The sequence below is a fragment of the Chlorocebus sabaeus genome, chromosome 25, assembly GCF_047675955.1.
Source record: "Chlorocebus sabaeus isolate Y175 chromosome 25, mChlSab1.0.hap1, whole genome shotgun sequence".
NCBI lineage: Eukaryota > Metazoa > Chordata > Mammalia > Primates > Cercopithecidae > Chlorocebus > Chlorocebus sabaeus.
The window spans coordinates 49,530,016-49,557,958 of NC_132928.1; the positions used below are offsets into that span (position 1 = coordinate 49,530,016).

The 27,943-nt window shown below is 53.5% G+C and overlaps 1 protein-coding gene across 1 annotated transcript; it reads right to left on the reverse strand.

The window, feature by feature from the left end:
* Positions 1 to 285: 285 nt before the first annotated feature.
* Positions 286 to 27,580, reverse strand: LHX4 (LIM homeobox 4). Its single transcript, XM_073011406.1, has 6 exons — positions 27,368 to 27,580; positions 26,993 to 27,210; positions 8,686 to 8,888; positions 3,781 to 3,935; positions 3,315 to 3,486; positions 286 to 1,138 (listed from the first exon to the last, which is right to left on the reverse strand). The coding sequence occupies exons 1-6, from the start codon at positions 27,578 to 27,580 to the stop codon at positions 744 to 746; spliced, it is 1,356 nt and encodes a 451-aa protein (XP_072867507.1). The 3' UTR covers positions 286 to 743.
* Between the last annotated feature and the right edge of the window lie 363 nt (positions 27,581 to 27,943).

Here is a 27,943-nt window from a genome sequence, read left to right on the forward strand (position 1 = left end):
TCATCAGGCAGTCTGCAGCAGTGGTCCAGGGCTACTCAGCTCAGCCTCGGTCACCTGCAATGAAAACCACCTCTTGCCATCAGAGTCAATTATATAGATGGGGCTTAAAAACCAAAACAAACTCATATTCTCTGGTTTGTAGGAAAGAATATCTTCAGAGCAAACAAACAAAAAAAAGGATGGGGCATATTTTTAATATCAAACTGGCCATCAAAGTGTTCACTAACCTTTAATAACTGATCTTTTCATTTTGAAATATAGGGTTCGATATGGGTGGTCCAGAAGTCACTTTTATTTTACTCAAGGGCTGTGAGGCCTCTACCTCAGGAATCTCAGTTCTCATGAGAGCAGTATTTTGGGAGGCATTGCATGAGACACACCAGTTGGAGCAAAGTTCCCAAAGCCCAAGGGGGCCTATCACAGTCACCTTGTGCTACCAAAGCACTGAGCAGCCAAGCCCCTAAGCAGAACAGGAGGGGAGAGACCCAACAAGCCAGTGTCCCTAGAGCTCTAGGCCATTACCCCCTGTGCTGTGTTCTGAGATGAGGCTGCTCTCCCACTGCTTCCCCAGGAAAACAATGCCCTGTGGTCTCACAGCCTTCTAGGAATCAGCGGAGGACTTCCATTGAAAATAATGGAAATTCACATTGGCGTACTTTCGATCCTTAAAAGGTAAGTCTCTTTTGATCCTTGAAGATACTCTCTCAAGCCAGGATGGCAGGTAGGGTGGGGAGGAGAGAAGTTTAAAAAGGAGGATGATCCATTTCATCGAGCCAAGAGGCTGGGCTAGTTGGAAAGTCGGGATAGCCTACACTGCTTCCTGTGGAGATGTCAGAGGTGGGTCCCCCAGCCATGGCTCTCAGCGTCTGGCTTACTCCCTGCCCTGCATGCGCAATGATGCCCAAATTACTGTCCACCGTGTAATCCAGCCCATTGAGCAAAGGAGCGTGGGATGGCAGGGACGATATGGAGGATGGAGACTGGGGGATTCCATAGGGGCTCCCATCCCTCAAGTCCTGATAGGATTGTCCTGTCCCGTCCATGGAGAAGCTCCCATTCATTAACTGTCCGCCTGTAACGTCCCCCACGTTGCCATAAATCCTATTGGTGTGGCCAAGTTCTGAGAGAATTTGATCCTCTGTGGACAAAAGAACGGAGATTTATTGTCAGCCGCCAGGACTCTGATGGTCCCCTGCTCTTCACAACCTAGGAATACATGTGACCAAGAAAGACACCCAAGGACGACGGCAGCTGCCTTGCAGCCAAGCATGGGTCAGACACACCAATGTGGCAGCCTGACATCCAGAGGCCAACCCAGGCCAAGGAGAAAAACAAGAAACACCTGCAAAGACTAAATTCCCAGGTCCCAGAAGGATGCTCAAATGTTTGGTGAGCTCGCTGGTACCTTGTGGCTCGTGTACTAATACTCTGGCTACACTGAGGAGGATGAATGCCTAAGACTGGGTGGGTCAGATGTCTCCACCTCACAAATGGAAACTACATGCTGACAAGATTTACCCTGAAAGCTTTCAAGCTGAGAAAGGGCTTGGTTTAGTTGGTTGGGAAGCAAGCAGGCCCGTATGGTCAGGGAAGCTGAGGACCACTCTTAGACATCTATACAAAATCCTCTGGTCTATCTGGAAGAGAGGTTCAATATCAAAGGACTTGGTTTCTGTCTGTATTCAATAAACTCTTCACTGGGGACTAAGAATTGACTTGATTAAGGCAAACGAACCTTCTTGTTTCTTGAAGAATTTCATTAAAGGGATCTAATGGAATATTTGCCACTTGAAAGAATTCATCTCTCCAACAGAGGTGAGCAGTTTTAGTCTTTGGGTAATTATTCCCAGAGAGACCAATGATAGGTCAGCCCAGGGACCCACCTGCATCCAACAGAAATGAGCTTAACCATCCAGTATGTTCTAGGTGTTGACTTCAACAGCCCAGATGAGATTAAGTGACTTTCCTAATCCTGCCAAGAAGCCTAGAAGGTGAGCATTAGTCCCATGAGCGGTCCCCAAGGCCCCACAGCCCCTGTATTCTGAGAGGAGGCTGCCCTCTAGGGCTCAGCTGACCTCTGGGCTGAACTACAGTCCCCCCAGGGCATCGTGGTCCTGGCAGGCAACTTGTTCCATCCTCTGTCCCACAAACTTCTTTTTCTATTTCCTATGCACCAATCCCTAAATAAGGCCTCTCCAGACTAGACTTCAACACCCCATCCCTTCTGAGGCCTGCCCCCCATTCCCCTTAGAAAAAACATGGTGGGGGGAGCACATGCTCTTTAAAGGGAACAGGAAGATGAAGGCTCCACTCCACTGTCAAATGGCCTTGAGTTAGCCTTTTGCCTTTACCTGTCATCCCACATGACCAGGGCCCTGTGCGGGAGCCGCAGGCTCCTTGTGGAAACGATCATGCCTTCCAGGTATACAGATGTGCCAGGCTTTCCCCAAGCCCATCCATAGTTGGTTGTGTTCATTGATCCCCACAACGCAGTGAGAGGGGCAAAGATAGGGTATTCCCCATGGGAATACTGGGGCTCAAGAGAAGTGAATCGATTTGACAGAGCCGCACTGGAAACCAGGTCTCTGATCGCCAGTGGAGTACTCTTCCCTTCCCCCCTCCGCAGAAGACCTTCCACATTTGGGAACTCAGTAACTGAGAACAGTTATGATTCTTTGCAAACAACCTGAGGATTCACAACATGCAGTAATTTGCAATTTTGCTGATGCACGAATTTGAATATAGCGCATGCTGCAAAGCTTGTGTGCAGGGGACAGAATGAAGTGAGTGGTGGGGGAAGGGAGTTCGGAAGTGAAGCCAGTTCCCCATCTCACATGCACTCACAACACTGATTTCCCAGGAAAAAGGGCCTGCAGAGCATGTCCTCCCCACCACCATGACTGGAGGAAGGGGTGGCTCTAGGAGACCATCAGAGTAGGCCAGTGTCCCAGCAAAGGGGACAAAGATGGGAGAGGGGCTAGGGGCACAAGGCTGGGACCCGGTCATCTGTTCATAGCTGTGTGGGCTGATGAGGGAGGCCCCAGTCAGCAGGAGGGGAGGGGAGGCCTTGGGGCCACAGGACGAGGCCTGGCCCATCCCAGCTTCCAGACCTCAGCAATCTTGTTTCCTACTCCTGTCCCCTGGTAAAGGGCCACTACCATTTCCCCCACCCTTCACTGCAAGTCTTAAGGAAAAGCCTGTGTTTGGGAGGCACTTGCCAAGGCCTCAAGAAAGATCCCTCCTGAGTGCCAGGGATTACAGATTCCCAGGGGACTTTCCTAAGGCCTTGGCCTGGCCCCTCCAGCCCTGCTCACCTCGGAAGCTCAGCTCACTGTCACTAACCCCACAGTCCTCTGCAGAGCTCTCCTTCTCCTGCTTGCTGCTGCCCCGGCTTCTCTTGACGCTCTTATAGAACTGCCCCCAGCGGTGCCGCCCTGCATCCTTCTTCAGGCGTTTCTCTTTGGCCCTTCTGTTCTGAAACCAAACCTGCCACACAAACACAAGGGACACACTCAGGGGCATCCACCATGAACCCAAAGCCCCCAGGACCCCCAAGGCAGGCGGCTGGAAGCAGATTGAAGCCTGAATGGAGTGCAGGTCCGGGAGTGCCATGAGCCCCACCCCCTCTCCCCAGGTGGGCCTCAGAACTCTTCAGTTCTGGCAAAAGCCCTGGGGTCAGGCCCTGAGCCCAACCACCAGTGAACTGATGTCACTCAGGACACCTTCCACCCCATCCCGGGCCTGGGATCCCTGGAGGGCACAGGAGTGCTGGCATCTCACCTGTACGACCCTCATGTCCAGGCCTGTCTCTGAGGACAGCTGCTCCCTCACATGCCGGGCAGGCTTGGGGGAGTTCTTGTACGCATTCTTTAATGTCTCCAGCTGCTTGGCTGTGATGGTGGTCCGGGGCCGCTTAGCTCCGGCCTCTGAGTCATCTGCAAGGAAAAACCACTGCTTACTGGCTTCGGCCTATCTGCAGCAGCTGCGTCTCCTCCCCCACCCTCCTTCCATCCTTTCTGCACCTAAGCCTGCCTGCTGTAGTCAGGGCAGTGCGAGGCACAGGGGACATCAGAGTGGAGAGGTCCCCAGTCTTATGGCACCGGCTCCTGCACCACAGGCCTTCCCAAGCCACTGGAAAGTAAGGACCGCAGTCCTTTCTCTGCTTAGCTCCCTGCTTCTCCCCTCCCCTGCCAGCCCAGCTGCATAGAAGTCTCATCAGACTGAATGAATGCACCAATTCCACACATGTCCCTGTCATGACAAACACTCTGCTCCGCATCCTCGTGAGTTCTTGCCGGAGCTGTGAAGGTGAACAGCCAAGCTGAAGTCTGTGTTCCAAGCCGCCTGAACACCTTCCTCTCTCTCTCATGGGGAGTCTCCCGTTTCCCCACAGCCATGTCACCTTGGCCCTGGCGTTGCTGGGCTCACAGCCAGGGGTGAGCTTGCACACCCAATAGTGTCTAAGCAAGTTTCTAAGCTATGGGTCAGAACCCACTCGTGGGCTGTAAAGTCAACTTAGTGGACCAAAACTAAAGGAGGAAATCAGATGAAGAGAATGGAATGGAATGGCAAGATCATTTCATTAACCTTTAGTTTTTATTGTATGAATGTATGTACTGAGATGAAATGTTGAAATAGTTTTACCGTGGATCGTAGTCAAAATTTTTTGAAAAAACTAGTCTAAGGAATGTTCTGGGCAACACATTGATCAACACAAAGTCCTCTACAGATTTTGAGTGAACAAGCTAAAGTTCCTGTTAAAGTCTGGTTTGTTCCATTCAAAGTCAGGCAGAGAGAGAGGCATGTGGGTGTGTTCAGAAGCACAGATGAGCGGAAGGGTTTGTTTCTTCTCCCAGCACTAAGGCTTACTGCCCTTTTAACTCCACAGTGCCCCTGGAGGACACAAAGAATAAAGTCAGCAGCTGGCCCGGGCAGCTCTGCTCCCTGTGCTTCCTCCCCTGTGTGCCCCTGAAAGTGTCTCTGTGCCATTCCTGACTTCCTCTCTGTCTTTTCTCCCTTCTTTCAAGAAAACCCTCTCCTAGGAACAATAATAGCCAACATGTGTTAGCACCTACCATGTGCTGATGTTGACTAAGGACTTTATATGCATTCAGTCCTCACAGTCTACAAGGCTCTCCCTGGAGTCAGCAGACCTGGCTTCAATGTTCTTGCTGAGTGAGTGACTTGGACCAGTAACTCACCTCCCCCTTGGAAGCCCAGAGGGCAACATAGCCTGCCCTGGTCTTGGGAGGCACTAGAGGAATGAAGCAGCTGTGCGGCCAGGACATGCGTGCACACAGTGAGGGGGACACACCCGTGCCTTCCCTTCTCCATGGGCTGTTTTCTTCTCTCACGTGGCCACTGTCATCCCAGAACTGCTGTGGCCCAACTCCCTCCCTGAAGCCCCTGCCGCAGAGATGACACTACTTAGAGAGTCATTCCAAAAGATAAAGGGGAACCTCCAAAATGCCTGCCTTTTAATTCTGAGGAGTCAGTCCCTTCTGTGCATATTTATAGTCTACACGGGAGTGTCTGATGCAACTTTGAATTATGCAAATGGGAAATAGTGCACTTGTATACAGTCTTTATATTAAAAACTGAAATAATGCAATCACCAAAAATGTTTTAATTCCTCGAGAATCACTTAATTTCAAAATAGCTTGGCCTGGGGAATTAAATTCTTTTTGCCACAGCCAGATGGCAGCGCCGCTGGGATAGACCGTCATCCTGGTTGGTGGCCCGCTGGTTCGGCCCTGCTACTCACACGCACAGGACTTTCTTCTTGCGATGATGGGGACTAATATGCTGTTATTTTAACATTCACTGTTATTATAATTTAAAATCTTTTTTATATCCTATAACAATGTCATCCAAGTATTCATTAAGTAGCAATGGCAGTGCTCGTGCTGAAAAATGTACCCAAAAATCAATAACTTTGGTACGGAAGTTAAATGTGATAAAACGCTATGAGGAAGGCCAAGGGAGCCCATGATACCCTGGGCTGTTAATTTAGGAGAGAGCGTTCTGCAAGGTATTCAAGATAATGCTGAGAAAATAAAAAGTAGCATTAAAGTAAAGATACACTTCACTGGTTATGGATTTATGTGCTCTCAGAATACACCACCCCCACCACACACACACTACATTAATTCTTATGGGAAAATTAGTCTTAAAATATGTTAGTTTTGAATGATGCAGGGTCTCCTAGAACTTGTCCCTGGCATAAAATGCAACCTCATTATATTGAAAATGCAAATATCCAGGGAGACAGAACAAGTGAACAAAATCATTCACACTAAGCTGCAAATAACTGCTCTGAGATCCTTTGTTTAGCTAATGGGAGGGAACTGTAAGCCTGCAGGAGGGCTGAGAGTAGCAAGGAGGAATTAAAACAACCTGAAAAGACAGCTAGGCATTCTGCAGTGGACAGAAGTCCCCGCTGTTCCAAGGATCACCAATTGCCCAGGACAGAGGAGCCCTGCCTTGCCGACAGCCAGGGTGGGGTTGGGGGAAGGACCTGGGGAACAGGTCAGAAATACTGTGTAACATTCAGCTGCTTTAAAACCTCAAGCACACCTCGCCTCCCTGTTTGCACTTCTCTTCCACATTGGTCTCACTCATTTCACATCGCATTTCACAAGTCTCATCCTATTTAAACCTCAGGAAAACAGCCCTACGTGGCAGATGCTATGATCCCCCATAGACAGCTGAGAAACCGAGGGTCAGCCAGTTCTACAACTTGCCAAGAGATCTCCCTGTGTGGGGGGATGCCCAGTCAGCTTCTGACAGCAAGTTCAGCATCTTCCCACCGTCCTGCAGAGGTCTGCTGTGGTGCAAATATTCATCGATAAAACTGTGAACACCACAATGTCATTCCCACCTCCCCAGCCAGATTCTGACCAATCTACATTGGTTTCTCTCATCTCTTGAACCACCCACAACATCAGGAGATGCTGAGCTGAGAGTGCTCAGAGTCCAAATGAGGCCTCTGATGAGGAGAACCAGCTGCAGGCCGGGGAGGTCATGCCATCTTAGTATCTCTGATGAATGGCACCAGACTTTCAAAGGTGTCTTGGTATCTCTGAGTCCATCTGCTGTAATGGTTCATCCCTGACAAAGTGCCCTATCTCCTGTGACATCACAATTGACTTCAAGGCAGTAGCATGGAGTGAGTTTTAAGAGCAGATTAGTACCTGCAGGCAAAGAGCCTTGGGATGGGTTTGCAGAGGCCCCAGGTCTCTGGAGGAAGGAGGTCAAAGGCCTCTGTCCACCCTGAAAGGCCAGAGCTGTGGGGGTGGTGGAAGGGGAGGTCCTCAAAGAAACAGGAAGCCCTGCCCACTCCTGCCGTGGACCAAAGCCAAGCCCAGCGCCAGCTGGCTCACCTAAAGGGCCCTCGTGAATCCCCTCTGCTTCCTCACCACCACAACCCCCTTATTTTATACTATGTTTATTGAACAAAAAACCAATTTCTCCATTATTGATCAGATCTGTATAACATATGTGCGTGGGCCCAGAAAAGATCTAGAAGGAGATACATAAAATTGTTGCTAAATTTTTTTCTCATCAAGCCCAGAGCTGTCAACAAGAGTCATTTTTGCACAGTAACACCCTGAGTTGATCAAAATTCTAGTCAAAGGCCAAGGAACTCGATGTCTTGTGTGTTCACACATCTGAGATTATCATGTTGGGTTTGGCCAAATCCCAAATTCAGAGCCAGGACCTGACCCCACGGCCATGTGGGTGCATCTGGGAGTGAGAGGCCAGAGGTGGGGCTGCAGGAATAAAAGTGTCCAGCTCGGCCTTGCAAGGGGAGCATGAGGAATGTGTTGTTCTGGGCTCTATCCTGGAAAGTCCCCGGGCTGCCCAAGACCATGGCATGCAGGGTGAGAGCTGCTGCTGCCAGGCCAAGCCAGGCCTTTCCAGGGGTGGCTGCTAAATGAGGGACCTGACTTCAGCCTCCACCATGCAGAGCTCCTGCTGCCACCATGGGCAGTGGCCCTGGAGTAGTTGTGGTGAAGTGAGACGGGGGCTACATTGAAGTGGGTGGAGGGAGCTGTATTGCTGAGATGGAACCTCCCTGAATCTGGCATTCGTCCTGCCTCTTCATTTGGCACTCACCAGGCACTTGCTGCAGAAACACCAGGAGCCCCTGCCCTGGAGGAGCCCACAGTCTGAGAGGGGAACAGAACACAATTAACTGAAATACAAGATGTGTGAAGTGTGCAGAGGCCAGTGCTGGGCTCTCACCGACGGCCTTTGAGGCAGGGCCTGCTGAGAGGTCCATGTGCACCCTGATGTGCAAAACTAAGTGGCAGCCCCACATGTCCAATACAGACCAAGCTCCCAGCCGCCCCTCAGCACCCCAGCCCCCACCCAGGGGAGGAGGCCACCACCATGGTAACATCCAGGTTCTTGGCTGCTTCTGAGCCTACCACGGAGACAGGCAGGCTCTCAGGAACCACGGCTGGATGAACACTTCCATGAAGCCGGTGAGTGCTAACAGCCGGGGAGGTGTTCAGCATTAACTCTCAGTGTGGAGATCTAGGATGCTTCTCAGAGGTGGTGGTGCATGAGTAGGGCTCTGAGGGATGCGCAGGTGGGATGCCATGAGAAGGGCACCTCAGGCAGAGGGCGTGGCCCGAACAAAGGCCTGGAGAGGGGACCATGCGGCGCCACACTGCTTACCGTTCTGCTTGGCCGTCTCATAGTCTTCCTTGCACACCAGCCGCCCGTCCTCCATGAGGTAGAACTCGTCCCCCGTGGCCAGCTGCCGGTTGCAGATGATGCAAGCAAAGCAGTGCAGGTGGTAGACAAAGTCCTGGGCCTTGCGGACCACCTGGGTCGGGGGGATACCCTGCTGGCAGGCTGTGCATTTGGTGCCGAAGCGCCTGTCGGGGCAGCAGGAAAGGATTAGGGCACACAGGGAGTGGGGCATCTGGCTTCCCCCAACTTCCTGGAGCCGCCTCCCTCCTACCCCACCATTCTGGGACTCCATGAGCCTCACCCCCCAGCCAGCCAGAGCTTACCGTCTGGTCCTCTCTGCCTCTATCTAGCTTCATTGCTTTGTGCCTGGAACTCTTCAACCACCAAAGAAGCGGCTGATGAGAACTAAAGACTCCCTCAGGTACCTTTTCCAAAGCTGATGCCCCCGGGTTCCGGCTGTCCGATTAACACCCATCAATTCACAGGCGCACCAGGTGGACTTTCTAAGTCCCTCAAAGCAGGCTGTCTCCCCCTGCACCTCCCGGCTTCCTCGCCCTTATGGCTGATCCCAGAGGACATCCTCACAGGGAACTGTGTGTGCCACAGGCGGGTGTGTATAAAGCACCCAGCAACACCTTCTCACACACTCCCAGGGAGGAGGCCCTGCCTGGCCAGGGGACAGCACGCTGTGGAGAAAACGCACTTTGTCAGCAGAGCAAGGCTCTCCTAACAGCTGTTCTCTCTCCTTTGCCTCCATTTCTCCCTGCACCTCCATTCTGCACACACAAAGCCCTCTGAGCCTGCCTCCATCCCCTTCCTATGCATGCACAGTCTGGGGCATGGGGGTCTGGGAAGGGCCCAGAAAGCTGCACCTTTCAGCCCCTGCAGCATTCGGGACAAGGAGTCTGCAGATTGCAGTTTGGAAAACGCCGCTTCAGACTTCTCCTTGGTCAGCACCTTTCCAGAACAACACTGAAGAGGAAGCCACTCACTGCCACCAAGGCATCTTCTACCAAGGAGGCCGGCCCCTGCCAAGGCCGGGAAGGAAGGAGAAACGGACACACTGAAAGTATAGTCCAGCGGGGTTGTTTCCGCTCCCTTTCCCCATTCTGATCACAGAGATCAACAGAGGCGCAGCAGCAGTCACAGGAGACAAGGGAAATTTGGGGGCCGACAGGGACAGCGAAGGAGGGTGTGTGGCTGCAGGTGAGCCTTCCCTGCTTCAGGAGGGAGGCGGGAGGCATTGGGGAAGCAAGGGCAGAGTTTAAAACAGCAATCAACCTAATTATTCATGACATTTCACACAGCAGAACTTTATCTTCTTCAGGATGAAAGACTTCGCCTAATGGATCTGGGGAAGGTTTGATTTTAATGGTCCTTTTAACTAATGCTTATAGGCAGCCTGATTTCCCCTGAAAGGACAGTACATATTTCATCCACATTAATACCAAATAAATTAATTATGGTCATGGCTATCATGATGAATCCCAGATTAATGCAGAATGATGGGTCTCTTATGCAGTAATGATACCTGCTGAGGGGGCTACAGGGGCCCAGAACAGGCACGGCCAGCTGCAGCCTCAGATGCCCCCCACCAGGGACACGGCATCCTAGAGAAAAGTGGGGGTTCTCTAAGTCTGCGTGGGTAATCCCGAAAGACCCAGAGCGTACTTCAGGGAACACTCTTCTGAGATGTGTATAAGAAGGGTGTTGGGGTGTGAGGGACTGATATGTGACTTGGGAGGACCCCAGGCTTCTGAATTCCTGGACTGCCTCTTGGTTTTCAGGGAGATGGGGCCCCTTTAGAGCAGGAGTTCTCTACCTGAGGGTCAGGATAGGCCTGTCAACCACCTGCTAAGTTGTTCAAAATTGTGCCTCAGGAGGGGACCTGGGCTTTTATCAGATTCTCAAAGGGATTCAGGACCCAGGAAAGTAGAGTTAATATTTGTTGAATAAATAAATCAGCAGATAAAGCACCATACTTGCAGAGGATGTGCATGGAGATGGCCAAGTCTGAGGATGGAGAACAAAGCACACAGTCGGCTCTGGACGGTTCTGGACCTCCCAGAACACAAGTGAGAACCAGGCCCTCCACAACTGCTGCGTAACCACATCACCTGCATCAAAGAGGAAGGCCAGCAGGCGCCCACATCTAGTGTGTGTGTGTGTGTGTGTGTGTGTGTGACAAAGAGAAAGGAAGCCTACACACGTGTTACCAGAGAGTGTTTTCAAAAGGCCTATATATTTAATATCCAATCCTGGCCAATTTGCAAAGCAGGTACTAAAATGAAACAAGGCACCAGGTGCGGTGGCTCACACCTGCAATCCCAGCACTTTGGGAGGCTGAGGCAGGAGGATCACTTGAGCCCAGCCTGGGCAACATGGTGAATCCCTGCCTCTACAAAAAATACAAAAAATTAGCCAGGTGTGCTGGTGTGCGCCTGTAGTCCCAGCCACCTGGAAGGCTTAGACGGGAGGATCACCCAAGCCCAGGGAGGTTGAGGCTACAGTGAGCCGAGATCATGCCACTGCCCTCCAGCCTGGGCAACAGAGTGAGACCCTGTCTCTAAATTAATTAATTAAAATGAAACAAGACCTTCATCATGCTTGTTGCGAACCCTCCCAATAAACCACCCAAATCTGGAGAATGTGTCCTAACCAGAGACCCAAGGAGAGGAGGGCTGAGAGGAGACCCTGGGACAGACAGAAGACCCTTCAGCAGCCTCCTCCACCGGGGCCACGCTGTCCCGCTAAAAAGCAGGCAGGGCTTTCAGTCACCAGAGGCCCAGTTGACACCAGCGCACTAGAGACATGAAAGATAACGGGGGTATAAATTTAATCTGCATACCGACAGTGATTCATGCATGAGGGTGGCAAGTGCACAAGAAAAATGAAAAATAAATGGACTTCCCCACCAGCGTTTTTTAGCAATTGAAGCAATTTTCCTGATTGTGGGATTTATACCAAAGGGAAGTAGAAGTGGCTCCTCATTACCTTTTCCCCTGGAGCACAGCCAGCGGGACCCTCGCCGAGCGAGCCACATGCACCCCCTTGGCCCACAAGGCTTCCCGGGCCCAGCCCAGCCCTGCAGGGCACCCTCCACCTCATCTCCAGTCGGAGCCAGTGGATCTAGAATACAGGGCATCCTACAAGAGTGTGCCTGTGATGGAGACACTGTCCCTATTCCCAGATCTTAAAATAGCCAGAGTCACAGGTAAGAAGGCCAAGGTCTGGCAGGTCACATGACTTGTCCTGCAACGGGCAGTCATGGCTAGAATTCCCTGGCCCCACACGAGGTAAAACTGTCAACCCGGCTGCTACACAGAGAACCAGCTGTCTAACCAACTGGACCAAACATGAAGGGCGCTGGGGGTGAAGAGGGAAGGGCTGGACTCCAGCCAAGGAAGAGGGCTCCCGAGGGCTTTTCCAGGCAGCACCCCTTAAGACCGCTCACTGGGCACCCACGCGGGGGCATCGAGAGCACTGGCCTCACCCTTCAGAAAGATAAGGCTGCTGCCCAGTCCCGCCGGCCAACCAGGAGAGTGGCTGGAGCTGATCCAAAACCACAGAGAAAATGCAAGGAAGGACTTGCTAATGGCTCATATTATTTTCCTCCTGTAACCAACACCACTGGAAACTCTTCTATCCCTGCCCAGCACATAGTAGGCAATCCACAAAGACCGAATGAATGAATGAATGAATGAATGAACGAACTGCTTCTTAAAGCATGGGCCTCAGTAGTCAGGGGAGGCTTGGCTCTCCATAACGGCAGGTCTTGTCTTTTCTTTTTTTCAAGTTTGATATTAACTTTATTCTATTTTTGGTAGAACTTTAAGTACATAAAGGTTTATTTCCACAGGCCTCAGAAAATGGGTAGAAATCACAGGACGTCTCTCTTCCCACCAAAAAAAAAAAGTTGCATATTTTGGTAAGTGTTTATCCTAGAGGGAAAAAAACTGAAATTTACATTAGCAGTGCTGTGCAAGATTCTTATATAAATCAAGACCTCAAACCAGCCTGCAGTGGAGATTTTAGTCCTCTTGGACAGAAGCCATAGCTGATGAGCATGACAGGGAAAAGGAGGCAGTGAAGACAGGTGACAGGCACCTGGCAGGGAAGGAGGATTCAGGAATGCCAGGCTTCTTGGAATGGTGTGTTGTTTTTCCTTTTTTTTCCCCTTTTAAAATCATCTCTGTAGGAAGGTGCTGGGCAGGAATCCCAGAGAAAGAAAGGTCCAAGACTCCTTTAACTGCCCTGGATGAAGGGCACTGCTACAGCAGCTAGCACCAGAGGCTCTCCTGTCTCATGGTTGAGGCAGACCCAGGATAGAATAGTGAATAAAAGGAATGCTTATGGGAAACCATTCTGCGTGGAACACTAGATGGCCAAGCCTCAGCCTTCAGTCCAGTGCCACCCTTGCTCACTTGTCAACAGTGAAAAATTAGTTTGGTTAGAAGAACCATCTGGAAACACACCAGCTTCTGCTACCTTCATGCTCATTGTTAGAAAAAGATTCACCAGTGTGAACACTCTGATCTGTTAATTCCTGGGACTGTTTTCTTCCCAATGGACTATCTGTTGGTAGGATAACCCCCAAAAGCTCAAAGCTAAAATGCATCATCAGTCCTGGTCGGCGGTTCCTTAAGAATGGACTGGCGGCGTGGTTGAGCCGATATGGACAAGCTGCACCTTCCTGCAGAAGATCAACCGAGCTGCTCTCCCACCCCAAATCTCAGCCTGAGGTATATTTCAGTGAAGGCAGGTAGCTGTGCTTCTCAGAGCGGAGCAGCAGTTTTAAGCTCTTTTCTTTAGGGGTGAGGGGATCTCACTCGTTGCCCACACTGGAGTGCAGTCCACAGTCATAGCTCACTGCAGTTGAACTCCCCGTCTTCCCACTTCGGCCTCCTGAGCAGCTAGGATCGTGGGCACACGCCACCATGCCCAGTTCATCTTTTAAGACTTTTTTTTTTGTAGTGATTGGGTCCTACTATGTTGCCGAGGCTGGCCTCGAGTTCCTGGTCTCGAGTGATCCTCCCACCTTGGCCCCCAAAGCACTGGAATCACAGGTGTGAGCCACTGTGCCCAGCCATAAGCTTTTCTAAGAAGGGCATTAAGTCCCAGGTTGAAATGAGGCCCGTGGTTTACTAAACCACAGGACTTTGCATCCGACTTGCTGTCGCCATCACACTGCCTCCATGACTGTCTCCTGAGCTCCCAGCCTGAAAGGTGGGTACCGTGACACCTTTTAACAGATGAGAACTGGGGCTCAGAGAGGCGAGGTGCCGACCCTCAGCTCCCACGGGGCAATGAGCAAGAGAACCGGGGTTTGCAGTCGGTGCTTCTGACACAACACAGTGGGCATGCGGTGGGCATCAAGGGCGGCAGACCTGGCCCTGGCGCCCTGACCTAGGCTGGAGTTCAAGGAGACGCCTGTCCCCCTCATGCAGCTCTGAGCCCCATGCATGAGGCTCCCAGCCCTGCAGTGCTGGGCTGGCCAGGGAAGCCCTCACCCCCTGGTGTGTTAACCCCAATACATGTAACTGGCCCACTGTCCACCTTCCACATCCTCCACTGGCCCAGGTGTGGGCAGAGAAGAGCTGAGACTTCTCGGCTGACTCTCACAGGCTGCTCCTGACCCCAGGAGAGGACCAGGTCTTGTGTGCCGGGTCCCAGCCTCTGCACCTGAGCTCTGCCTGAGCTCCTGCTGCTGTTGACTTGTCCACCCCTGCTGTTTCCGACCGCCTGGCTGGGCCGCTCACCAGTGCAGGACAGGCTTGAGGGTCTGGACCCTGTAGAAAGGGGGCAGCAGGCAGGCCCTGCAGGCACCAAGCTTTCTAGAACCAGGGGCGCATAAATCCGATACCCTGGCTGTCTGGCACATTCCTGATAAGTTCTGACCCCTGAGCAGACCCACATGATGTACCATAAGTGGATCACTGCGACACTGGTGATAAAGGCAGCTGCCATTCTTCTAGCACCAACCTGTGTCCTGCGCAGAGCAGGCCCTGCACATGTGATCTCATCTGACCCTCACCTCCAGCCCGCAGCCCTCAGCCCCGGCATCCGCCCTGTGGCCACACTGCCACCCTGCTCCACTTGCTCCTGCCTGGGTGACTTTAGCTCAGGCTCACCCTCACTCCCACCACACCCTTGGTGACTGCAGTCCCCACACAGACCATCCTTTTGGGCCCTCCCTCTCGATTCTTTGATCTCCTGAAGGCTGTGGCCTCCACCCTCCCTCCACTGCTCACTCCCCCAGACCTTGTTACCAGCAACTGCCACAGCTCCAGGGGCCACTTCTAACCCTCCCACCGTGGGATCCCCGCCATTCTTCCAGCTCCCCAGGATACTGACTCACATGACCCAGGGACTGCCCTTCCCCCTGGGCTTGTCACCGTCCCTCGCTTCCCTCCTTACCCAGCAGACCCCAGGGTGATCCCACCTGTCCCTCCCCACACACCCTGGAACCTGCCCTCTCTCAGCCCTGTGCCTGCCCCACCCCAGCACGGGCATCCACAGAGCCAGAAAAGCAGCCCCTGCCCACCGGGCTGATGGTGCCTCGGGGCCGGGAGTCGAATGCACCTGCTCAGCTGCTGGCTGCCCTCCCATTTCCCACGAAAGAGGGAAGCCCAGCTTGGACCCTTCCCACCTCCCACTGTGCCATCCACTCGCACACCCAGGGCCCCAGCCCCTGCCCACAGGTGAACCACACGCCTCCACTGGATACAGCTCATTCCTTCTCACCTAATGAGACTCCCAGCAGCCATCCCCTTTGCCTTCGGTGTCATTAGCTTCCCCTCTGCTGGCTCCTTCCACCCATATACAGGCACGCTATGATTCCTGCCTGCCTCCCATCTCTACCGCCCACTCCCTGTACCCTTCAGGGCAGTGCCCCACTCATCCAGCGTTATGCTGCAGCCCAGCAGTCAGCTCCCCTCTCCCCAGCCTCCCGGCCTCCCAGCCTCCCGACACACCTACTGTTGCCTCCTACACTGCGCTCTCCAGCCTCTGCTCCTGCTCCTCTTCCTCCCACACCTCTTCTCTGCCCTCCCCACTCCCCTGGGGATCTCACCTCCAGCCCAAACCCCTGGGCTCCAGACTGGGGCTCCACTGCCTCCTCAACATGTGGATTTGGAGTCCAAAACCAAACTCCTGGCCGGGCGCGGTGGCTCAAGCCTGTAATCCCAGCACTTTGGGAGGCCGAGACGGGTGGATCACGAGGTCAGGAGATCGAGACCATCCTGGCTAACACGGTGAAACCCCGTCTCTACTAAAAATACAAAAAAAAAAACTAGCCGGGCGAGGTGGCGGGCGCCTGTAGTCCCAGCTACTCCGGAGGCTGAGGCAGGAGAATGGCGTAAACCCGGGAGGCGGAGCTTGCAGTGAGCTGAGATCCGGCCACTGCACTCCAGTCCGGGCTACAGAGCAAGACTCCGTCTCAAAAAACAAACAAACAAACAAACAAACAAACAAACAAAAAAAAAACAAAACCAAACTCCTACCAATCCCCTGCACCTTCTGCTCCTCCCATAGCCCTTCCCATCTCAGACCACTTCCCATGGCTCAGGCCAAAACCTTTGGGCATTCATCCCCATCTGATCTGTCAGCAAATCCTGTTGACTGTACTCAAAATAATAATAATTATTATTATTATTACTATTATTATTATTATTTGGAGACAGGGTCTCGCCCCGTTGCCCAGGCTGGAGTGCAGTGGTGCAATCACAGCTCACTGCAAGCGTGAGTTCCTGGGCTCAAGAGATCCTCCTGTCTGAGCCTCCTGCATAGGTGAGACAATAGAAGTGAACTACCACGCCTGGCTTCTACTCAAAATTATCTCATGTTGAGGACCACTTCTCACACCCGCACGGCCCTCCCTAGCTCAGGCTGCCGTCAGCCGGCAGCTACAGCTGTCTCCTAACAGTCTCCCAGCTTCCTCCGCCCAGGCCCCCACAGGCGCTTCTGCACATGGTCGCCACAGTGGGCCTGAGTCACACCCTCGCCCTCCCCTGCTCAAATCTTCCAGTAGCTTCCACCTCACTCAGGGTCAAAGCCACAGGCCCCCTAATGGCCTCCAAGCCACTATGGCATCCCGGCCCCATGGCGTTTCCACCTTCCCTCCTCCACTGCCCACTCCACTCCCCCTCCTCCTGGGGCCAGGCACTGCTTCCCTGCTGGCACACTCTGTCCCCAGGTACCTGCATTTCCTGCAGGAATGCTCACTCCTGCATTTCCTGCAGTGGTCCCCTGAAATGTCACCTGCTCAGGGGGACACCCCTGGACCCCTCCCCTCAGCACTTCCTTGCCTGTTCCACAGCACTCACCTCAGTAGCTGCGCTGTGCACTTATTGCTTGCTGACCATCTCCCCCCCTCTCTAGAAGGCAAGTTCTACAACAGCAGGGTCTTTATCTGTCTTGTTCGCTAGTGAATCCAGGGCCTGGCCCAGGACATATGCTCAGTGCATGTGTGAGGAATCAATCAGTGAGTGACCCAGTCCTGCGGAATGCTTGAAGGCCTGTTCTTCATTTGGACATGAGGACACTGAAGATCAGGGAGGGTTAGTAACCGCCCTAGACCTCACAGATAAACGGTGGAGCTGGGATTTGAACTCAGTGCCTCTCCTCTGGGATGTCTCCCTTACTCTTGGCTATTGAAGGCAGTCGGGGGGGCCAGCCCAGGCCCCATGTCAGCCTCCCGCATGTGGGGCTGCCACGGAACGGTGCACCGCCCTGAGGAAACAAAATACCGCACGAGTTGATGTTATGCTTTAATTGCTTGGCGGTGATTTACTGCTGGCCATATATTTTTTTCCCAGCTGACACTTCTCTACATGTATTTCTTTTATCTATCACCACACTTGACAGGAAAGTTGCTGATATTTACTGTTACTGTATATACCAATATTTCCAACATATATCACCGCCCACTCTAAGGCCACAGCCATGTCATGGGCACATAAAGTTCTGCCCCAGAATGGGCAGCCTTCTCCAGACACAGATGGGTGTCCTATTTGGAGAGGGCCTGACACCAGAGAATCTTACAGCCTCCGCCCCCATGTCATAGGCACACAATCACACACATACCTCCCCAGCCCACGGGAACAGCAATCTGCTTTTTATCGGGATTTTAATCTAATGTTTTTATTTTTAAAGAATATTCGAGGCCGGGCACAGTGGCTCACACCTGTAATCCCAGCACTTTGGGAGGCCGAGGCAGGTGGATCACAAGGTCAGGAGATCGAGACCATCCTGGCTAACACGGTGAAATCCGGTCTCTACTAACGATACAAAAAATTAGCCAGGCGTGGTGGCGGGCGCCTGTAGTCCCAGCTACTCGAGAGGCTGAGGCAGGAGAATGGCGTGAACCTGGGAGGCGGAGCTTGCAGTGAGCGGAGATCGCGCCACTGCACGCTGGTTTGGGCAACAGAGCGAGACTCCTTCTCAAAAAAACAAAAAGAATATTCGATATTATCATGTTGAGATGAATGCTGCTGGAAAAGCTTTAAAACCAGTGACCTAGTTCAAGGCCCTAATTTCACAGAGGAGGAAACGGGGCCCCAGAGACAAGCAGTGACTTGCCCAAGATCACACAGCTCCATCCATAGCAGGAAGCGGGTGAGAGCCCAGCTCTCCCTTTCATTTGGCCTCAAGTCCTCTCCTTCCCTGCTGGGGGCAGATTTGCTTGAAAAGGCAACGGGACATGAAGGACCTGAATCCCTTCTAGAAGAGTGCAGACCTCCAGCTATGCTTTTGTAAACAAGCACAGAGCATGTCATATGCACCAGGCAACTTCATGCGAGGCATCTCATTCAAACCACACACCTGCCCTTGTAGGTAGGGATTAGTATTCCCTTCTTTCTGACAGCCACAGGCTTGGAGCAGTCAGCTGCCTGGCCCAAGGTCACTCTCCCTCGTCTCCCTTACTTCCCGCAGCACCTCATCTGCCCTTCTCACTACAGGCCAATCAGCCTCTGCCAAGCTGCTAACTCAGCTGTGACCAAACTCTCCTGTGCGGGAAATGCACTGGAGGTGCTTACTGAGAGAACAGCCACCCTGGACTCCTGCTTCTGGGCCCGGAACCCATGCTTTCCACCCCCACGGAGGGCCCAATGCAGCGATGGCGCAGAGCACTCCTACAGAAATCCTGTCACCTATGCTTTTAGCCCACCTGGGCATATGCAGGTCACTCATCAAAAAGTTGTCAGAGTCCCAAAGTCCCTCAAGACTGAGGGCCTCATTCTCCAAACGGGGCATAGCAGACACCCGCAGGAACTGGAATAGGTGTGTGGGAGAGAGGCCCCCAGGCTGACCTGCTGTCTCACCCACAATGCCCACCAGAGACCAGCCCTGTGAAGAAGCCCATGGCTTCTCAGAGTGGGGCTTCCAGAGACGCAAAGGCCTCCGGGGACCAGAGTGACAAACTAGACACTGGCTCTAATGGGCCCTGGTGTGACTTTGGTGAGAGGACCAGCAGGGAATAAGGCTGAGCCAGATCATGGGCCCTTGAATGACCAGCCAGGAGGCAACAGGGACAATGTGACCAGATGGGTGGAGGGAAGGGACAGACGGGCTGAGGAGGGAAGGAGGGGAGAGGACCGCAATTAGCGAAGTTCCAGTGGTGCAGAGACCCAAAGACAGGGGCCTGAAGGCACAGAGGCTGCAGGAATGGCCAGAGAGGGCCTTTTGGAGTGGGGAACCCTGGCGTGGCACCTGAATGGCCAGGGTAGGGGTGAGGAGAGGAGGGTGAGGAGAGGAGGCCAAGCTTCAGCAACAGAAGGAAGGCAGCTGCCTCTGGCTGTTGTGCTGTGCCTGGGCCAAAAGAGGGCTGGCCACAACTTCCACTCCCACGTCACCCAGATCCCGCTGGGGACCCCATTTCCACAGCCCAGGTGCATCTGATCCCCAGGTTAATTTGCAGCTAGGTGACTCCTGACAGATTCCTCTAAGCCAGAAAGTCCCTGAGATGTGGCTTCCACAGATGTCAGGAGGCCCTCACCCCAGGCCCCACTCGGGGAGGGTGGCCCAGGCAATTGCAGCTGAGCTGCGCGCTCTGGGGTGGGCAGACAGTCCTCCTCCGACTCATCACCTCCTGATTTACGGCCTCAGTCCCTGGGGGAGCTTCGGGGCTAAGTAATTGCTTCTGCCTTGATTACAGGCCGGCACAAATGACTGTGGGCCTGGTCCCACCAGTGTGTTTGAATCTTTCAAATGTCCACACGCACAGCCACTATCCGGACCATCTGATCGTTACCTTAAAAGGTTTAATTTGCTTAGCGAGGAAATTAGACTATAAACTATTCAGAAATTATGGAAAGTCACACATCAAAGAGACCCACCCCCGTGCATTCCTTAAGCACATTCTGCTAGAGCACTGTGTGTGCATGTGTGTGTGTGCGTGTATGCATGTATGTGTATGTGTGTGTGCATGTGTGTATGTGTGTGCGTGTGTGTGCATGTATGCATGTGTGTGTGCATGTGTGTGCATGTGTGCGTGTGTGTGTACACACGATCGTGCCTGCATGAGCTGGCAGGTGTGTGGTTATCAGAAACAGTAAGTGCCTCAGCAAAAGTCTGACTCCACACTGACTACAACCAGCTCTAGAACTGAAGCTGCCTCTTTCTGGGGCAACAGGGCACGAGAAAGCTTGAGACAGTGGAAAGCCCCCCAGGCACAGGCTGGCTCCTCCTGCCAGGGCTGACCCCGCTCTGTGATGTGAGCGCTGAGGGCTGAGGTTCCTGCCCACAGCTCTGGACCACACAGGGAGGGAGAACATCCCGTGAGGAAAATGCAGGCCGGCTCCTCACTGAAGGGTGGGCCTTTGTTCAATGCCCTGACCACCACTATCACTGACACAGCCTGGCCAGCAACCTCAGCACCCCGTCCTTGCCAGCCTGGTCCCAGGCCCTCCTGCTGTCTTCTTTCCTCCTCCCTACGTGGGGCACCGTCTAGATGCCCCTCCTGACCTTCCTAAGAAGGGACTAAGCACTTCCTTGCTGCCTCTGACTCAGTCCTCATAGTCACTAAGTCAGTATTTTTCTTCCCCCTTTAGAGATGGAGAAGCGAGGCTTGGGGATGTCTAACACCCCAAGTTCACACTGGACTCAAACCCCACACCTGCTCTCTATGAAGCCCACCCCACAGAGTGGTCGAGCCTGTTTTTCCCTATATTAGCCGATGTCCTGTGGGCAGCTGCCCCCTGCCAAATGAAGAGCAGAGGCCCTGGTCACCAGAGTGACTGGGCTGAGGTCACCAGTGAAGCCCTGTCTGCAGCCAGCACAACCACCCTGCAGCCAGGCCAGGCGGAAATGCGCTGTTCTAGACTGCAGGGATAAATGGGAGCAGCTCCCAGGCTCCCAAGGACACTGCCTACCTGCCCTTGGCGGACAGCCCACCCACGGCCTGCAGACTGGCAGGCTGGGGGAGGGGCACCGCGGGGAGCAGAGGGAGATCCTGGCCTGGCCCAGCAGCTACACAGCTCCCCTGTGACACAGCGGCCTCCATCCCGCCTCCGTGAGCCCCCGGCGCACCCATCTCTGCCTGCCTGCCTCGTGAGGGCCCCAGGGGCAGAGAGATCCCTGAGAAGCATGACGTTTTAGACAGCAACCTTCTGGGGTGGCAGCACCCTCAGAACACCCGAGAGTCGCTCCACACCCCTCTGACAGGCAGATGGAAATATGGAGCCCCAGTGGTTGGGGGCACAGATTGAAGCCCCCCACAAGCCTGGATTGTCCTTGGCTTGCCCTTGACCTTCCAAAGGTGTAGGAACATCGCCCTCGCTTCAGTTCCACAGCTGTGTTTGCTTCCACTCCATAATGGTTTGTTTCTCAACTCTTCACAGAGATCCACCTGGCAGGTTTCTCCCATGGACCACGGCCCACCCCGTTCTGCCAGAGGCTACCCCACCTCTATCTGAGGAGCTCTAGGCAGTTAAGAGTCATCTCCATGGGCAGCTCTCAAGGCTGGTACAGGGGAGACCAGGAGAGGCCAATGCAGGCCCCACCCTGAGGGAACTCTGATGACCTCTGACCCTGCAGGGCTGCAAGTCAAGGGGCCACACAGCAGGGCCTGAAACCCGGCAGTGTTTACAAAGCACCTCGCATTCTGCTGGACCCGGGTCACACACGTCTTCTTCCTAGCTCGGTGGGTTAGTGTGAGCTCCTCTCCGCAGACAAGGGAATGAGGCTCAGAAAGACCTAGTTACCTATGCAGACAAACCGCTAATGAAAGATAGGACAGGAATTCAACTGAGCTCTTTTTGGGTTCACCAAACCCCTCTGCTGACAAAATCACTCCCTTTGAGAAATGCTCCTGAGTGCCAGGGCTCTTAGGCACTGTGAAGAGGACAGAGATGCTCAGAGATGCAAAGAAACTTGCCTAGGGGCACCCAGCTGGCTGCCGACAGGCAGCACTTCAACCCAGCTCTGAGAGCAGAGGACCTGGCGGTCTGTGCTGTGCTCCAGAGGAAGAGAGCTGTCTGGCTCCTTCCGGGACCCACCTGGTGACAGCAAGGTGACCCAGAAGCCCCACTCCCAGATCCCTACTCTCTCTGGGCCCTGGGCCCTTTTTGAGGAGACATGGGAAGGACCCATGACATGCTGGACACATGGTCTGGGGAGGACCTGCTTAGCAAATGCAACACGAGGAGTCATTGTCCCACAGCTTGGGATTCAAATTATAACAGGCCTTGGGACACCCTCTGCACCAGGGCTGGGCTCTCCTGATGCTTGAAGCCCCCACTGAACTCAGAACAAATCGCAGCCCCACGGTGCTGCCTCAGTCAACTCAATGCCTTTCTTCTTGGGCCTCAGAATTTTATTTCGTTTGGAGAAAGGACAGCCAAGGACACAAGCAGCAAAAACAACAAACGACAGCAAAAATCAGTCAATGTTACCGAGCAAGATAGAGCTTAACAGCCCCCAAAGAAAAATGCAACCACCACAGGGTACAACTTCCCAACAATCCTTCTTGCCTCCTCTGTGTCCACACCAACATCGCCCCCTGCTGCCGGTGACCAGCATCGCCACATGCCCCGGTGGAAGGCTGGGGAAGTCCTGACCTCCCAGCCTCCTTCCACTTTTGAGATATGACAAGGTACTACCCACCTCCCTCGGGTACTCTCCACATCTCCGTATTGATCTGCAGAACTTCACGTAGAATATGACAGGAGGATGCCCCCTGGAGTTGTGCAAAGCAGTGGCCGTCTTCCTTGTTATGGGCAAAGAGATTAAAGTATTGATCCAGGAACTTAGGACCACAGTGCTAATCAGGGAACCAGTGAGCCCTGCCCCCGCCTCTGAACAGGGCTAGGAGGAGGTTCCAGAAAGGACATACTTTTCCTTTTTTCTTTTTCTTCAAGGAGTGTGGAAAAGGGACTCTCTCTAACTCTGACCAGGTGTCTTCCAAACCCCACAGCTAAGAGCATCTGAGGTCTGATGGGCAAATTCAAGTATGTGGCACCTGCTATCCCTCTCACAAGGTGGCCACAGATGTGACTTCTATAGCTGAGGGTGAGGCCAGGGAGGGACCTGGGGATCCAGGGACTGCTTGCCCCTTCCTGCCCCAGTACGTTCTCTGTCCTTGCTGTACCTCCACTGTGTGTGCCCCCACATGACCTCTGAAAGAGACGCCTGGTGACATCTAATGAGATGGGATGAAGAGCAGGCTGCCCCAGAGCCCCAGGTGGCCAGCAAGTCCCAAGACCCCTGGGGATGGGAGGTGGGACCACTCAGATGCTAGATAGCTTGGTGCCTCCCTGTCTGTACCTAGGACGGGGCCTGCAGCTGTGCCTTCCTGTACCAAACAGCCCTGGTCCCCAAGAGCTTGGCGAGGGTTATGAATCCATCCACTGAGGACTTCAGAGTCGCCTGGTCTTCACCTCGGGTTGGCCCTCCATTGACAGCAAGGAGAATCACTTCAGCTTTGAACTCCACTCCTCACAGCACCCCGTCACAGAGTCAGTGGCCCAAACTCAGCACTAAATCTGTGGCCAGCTTCCCTGCATTACAGAAGGACCCAGCCCTGGGAGTAGGTCATTTCATGAAGCAGAGCAGTGCCAGGAACAAGGGAAGTCACCGTGGCTGAATGATGGGCCTGAGCATTCGCAAGCAGCCTGGGCTTCCCTCACTCAAAGACACCTTTCAAGATACAGAAGAAACTGGTCACCAAAGCTCGTGTAAATTCACTGGGTAATTTACTTGTTGCAGCATCAAACCCAGCAATGGCCTATGGACAAAGTGCAGAGCCAGCAGCTTACACAGGGGACAGAAAAATGAGTCACAGGCCTTTTCCTTAAGCCAACAAGGAAGATAAACCAAGCACACGAGAAATGGGCAAACCAAAGCATTCTGCGCTGGGTCACCCGGCAGAGGGGACAGACAGGAACCGATGGCTGCACTGGGGATCCCGCCTGCTGCAGAGCTGGACTCTGAGGGCCGTGGAAGGATGAGGGCCCTGGAGGGTGGGCACCGTCCCTGGAGGACATGCTCTGCCTGGGCTGGCGTGTGGAGGCGGCAGTCTGCCAAGCATGCCTGGGAATGGGGCGTCCTGCCTGGCGGGCGTCAGGTACCTGAGGAAAGCAGCGGGCTAGGACTGGAAGGGAGCGCCAGTATGAGGCTCTGATGTGCCAATGCCTCTGGCAGGCTCTGTGGCACATACAGGGCAGGGGCAGGCCTGGGCTTGGGCTGTGGGGTGGAAGGCTCACCTGGCGGAAGGCTCACCGGGTGGGAAGGCTTGCAGACTATAGGGAGGTGAGTGGAGGGACCAGCCAGAAGGTTTCTGCTGAGTAAGGCCCCAAAAGTATCCAAAAGAGGGCCAGGGCGTGGGGCAGTGGAGGCAGGGGCAACGGCCCAGGTAAGGAACTGTTCTTGTTATTTCTGGTCTTGGGCCTTTGGCTCCTGGGCCCGTGGGGATCCCTCCTCAGCACATGCTGTGGGCGCTTCCTGAGTCTATAGGGAGACCCTCTTTCCTGGTCATTACTTCTCCCAAACCCAACCACACGCCTGTGCTGCCACCACCTTCCTCTGCACCCTCCCTTTCCAAACCCGGAGCCAGCCGCTCAGGGTCCAAAAGTCAGACAGGGCCCTGAGGAAACACTAGGGGGTGCAAGGCGGCCCTCTGGCGATGAAGCCCTGGGTCAGTGGCCCTGACACGCTTTGCTCGTACCCCACAGGCTTCCCTGAGCTGCCACACTGGACCAATCAGAAACTGGTGGGCCCTGAGGTCTGACTCGGACATCCCAGCACCTACCCTGCCCCGAGATGGGCAAACGGAGGCATGACCTCTTGGCTTCCCAAAGGTGCAGGCACACACCTGCACACACCTCATCACAGAAGCAGGGCAGCTCACCCGACCCCAAGGCCAGGCCCTCCCACCTGCCTCCTCCTGCCCTCTTCACACACACATTATGTTCACATATGCACCCAGGTGTACAACGCACATGTGCGCGCACGCGCGCGCACACACACACACACACACAGTGAAATTCACCCCACCCAGGGTCCCGGAACAGCTGCTGTGGTGCTTGGCCATTACATCATAGGGGGAGGAAAACAAAGGCAAACTCCTGTTGCCCACTGAGAAAGGATGTGGCTAGAGGGAATGGAATTGCATGAATGCCAGAAAAAAGGAAACTAGAGGAGGGTGAGAGGTGGGAAAGCAACAGGAAGATTGTGAGAAAGAAGAGCAGTACACAAAAAGCTCAGAGGGAGGACCAGAGGCCTGTCCTTCCACCCAAACATGAAGGACTTGCTGGGCGCCCGTGTCACCTGCTGCCCCTGCCTTCCTATAGTAAACACACACTCACACGTGCACTCACACTCACACACAATACTCACACACATTCACTCACAGCCCCACACACACTAACTCACACACACACTCACACGTAGGGAGCAGCACATATCTGAGCAAAGTACCATGGTGACAGTGAGTGCATCCTCTGCACACGGCCAGGGAGGCAGCCGCACGCAGTAGTTACCAAGATCTTTAATGTGCTCTTCAACTCATTGCACTAAAGAAATGTGAGCATCCTCAGATATTCAAATCACTTATTCTCTGCAGGGAAACCTTTGGGAAGATGTGGGAGAAATTGTGTTCTGTATCCAGCACTCACATTCCTCCCCATTACTCCCCTCAACCCCCATCTCCTGAATACACAGCTTCAGCATGAGGTGCCTCTATGGGGCTTGGTTATCTAGGCTGAGTGTGCTCAGGCCTTGGCGAGTCTGCCCGGCAGCCCCTGGGCCACCCAGGCTAGTGTGACTGAACACAGGGCTCAGCGTCACTGATCCCTGACCCCCACCTCCCGCTCTTGGCTTTGCTTGTTGCCAGCTGCGCCACATCGGCTAAGGCACCCACATCAGTGCCTTGGGTAATAGATTCTGGGGGAGAAGTCAAGGACTAAATGCCATGGAAAACACCTTCCAGGAGGTCTTCTCATCCTGACCCAAAGCTCCAACAGGAGGTTTTTGATGAACCCCACCCCAGAATGAAAAATCTCACACAGTCTTAAGAGCTAATAGTGTCAGGCACTGTCCTGAGGACGTGATGCATAGACTTATTTAAAGTTAATAAAAACCTCCTGAGGTAGGGACTATTACTATGAGCCCCATTTTACAGATAAACAAACGGAGGCACAGAGAAGTTAAGCAACCTGCCCGAGAGCACACCGCCAATAAGTGGGTTCAAATTCAGGCAGAGTCTGGACTCAACCATCACACGAAACTGCCTCTTTCTTGATCATGTTTCCATATAAAGTGACGACACTGACTGAGCCTGGCTGTGCCTCCTGCCAGAAGCAACTCTTGCAAGCCTCGAAGGCCCTTGAAGCAGGCTGTGCAAACACAGCCACGGAGATGCTTCTAGATGTGGACATGAACCTGAAAGCACCTGCTCTGAAAGTTGTGGTAATGTTACGACCACATGCCCTGAAGTACCAATATATCAGGACAGAAAGAGCAACTCTTTCTGTTGCTCTTTGGAGCAGCAAAGGAGATTTGCGGGACTCCTTTGTCAACCACCCTGGAGAAATATGGCCCAAGGCCTCTGGCTCCTCACCCCTGCCCCATGCAGAGATTAAATGAGGCCTAGAGGCTGGACCTCCGGCAGTGATGGGCCAGTGATCAGAAGGGGGAGCTCAACAAGAGGCATCCTCTCAGCTCCAGGACTTACCTGCCCCTCCCAGAGTGGACTCTCCACCCTCCCTGGCCTACCCCGCTGCAAACTTGCCCCTCACTGCATGGGGAGAAGCAGAGACAGGCCAGGGCCACGACAGGGACCATTCTGACTTACTTGAAGAAGTCCTCCTTGCAGTAGACGCTCCCGGCCCTGGAGAAGCACCTGTCCGCCAGCTGCATCTGGCAGTCTGCACACTTGAGGCAGGAGCTGTGCCAGTGTCTGTCCAGGACCTTCAGGATGAACTTGTCCAGGATGTGCTGGTTGCAGCCAGCACACTGGGGGATCTCTGTGAGGAAGAGGAGAGAGAGGTACTGTGAGCCTTCCACACAGCCCTGCTAACCAGGCCAGGCCCTGGCAGTTGCCTTCCCATTCTGCTGGTGGTGGAAACAGACATGGCCCAAACCACAGAGCTGTTGCATGTAGTTGCACAGGTTATACACTGCACACAAAGGTGCATGGTCAAGGGACAAGTGGGGACTGAAAGCCAACCCTTGCTTTGCTGGCCAGGCTGTGTGTTCTGGCTTGGGGTGACTTTGGCCCAGAGGAGTCATCTGTTTCTAAGGGCACCACAAGGCTAGCAGCAGCAGCTAAGCCATTTATGTCAGCTGCAGTTCCACAGCCAACAGGCCAGGAAGGCTCAGCAACATCCACCTCTGTTTCCACGACGTTTTCACAAGTGATTGGAAGCTCTGCTAAAAACATCAGCCCCCAAAGTAAGCCCTGCCCAGGCCTGGACTGAAAGGTCATCTGTCCTGAAAAGCAAATGATAAATACGGTGTGAGGGAGGGGGTGGGCAGTGATCGAGGTCCAGGCCTGAGGGTGCTCTTGTAGAGAAACTCTCAATATTTTAATGAACTGCAACCGATACCATAGATCGGCTGGATCAATACCTCATCCTAATGTGCCTTCCTGTGCTGCAGATAGGAAAGCTAGAAACTGCTTTTCCAGATGCCCTTGTGGCTCACATTTTGAAGATGATTGAGTCTTCCAATCAAATGCTCTTGGGAGAGCCTTGAATTCAAACTGAGCTAAACGTCAGGACAGATGAGGGACAGGCTCCCCTTG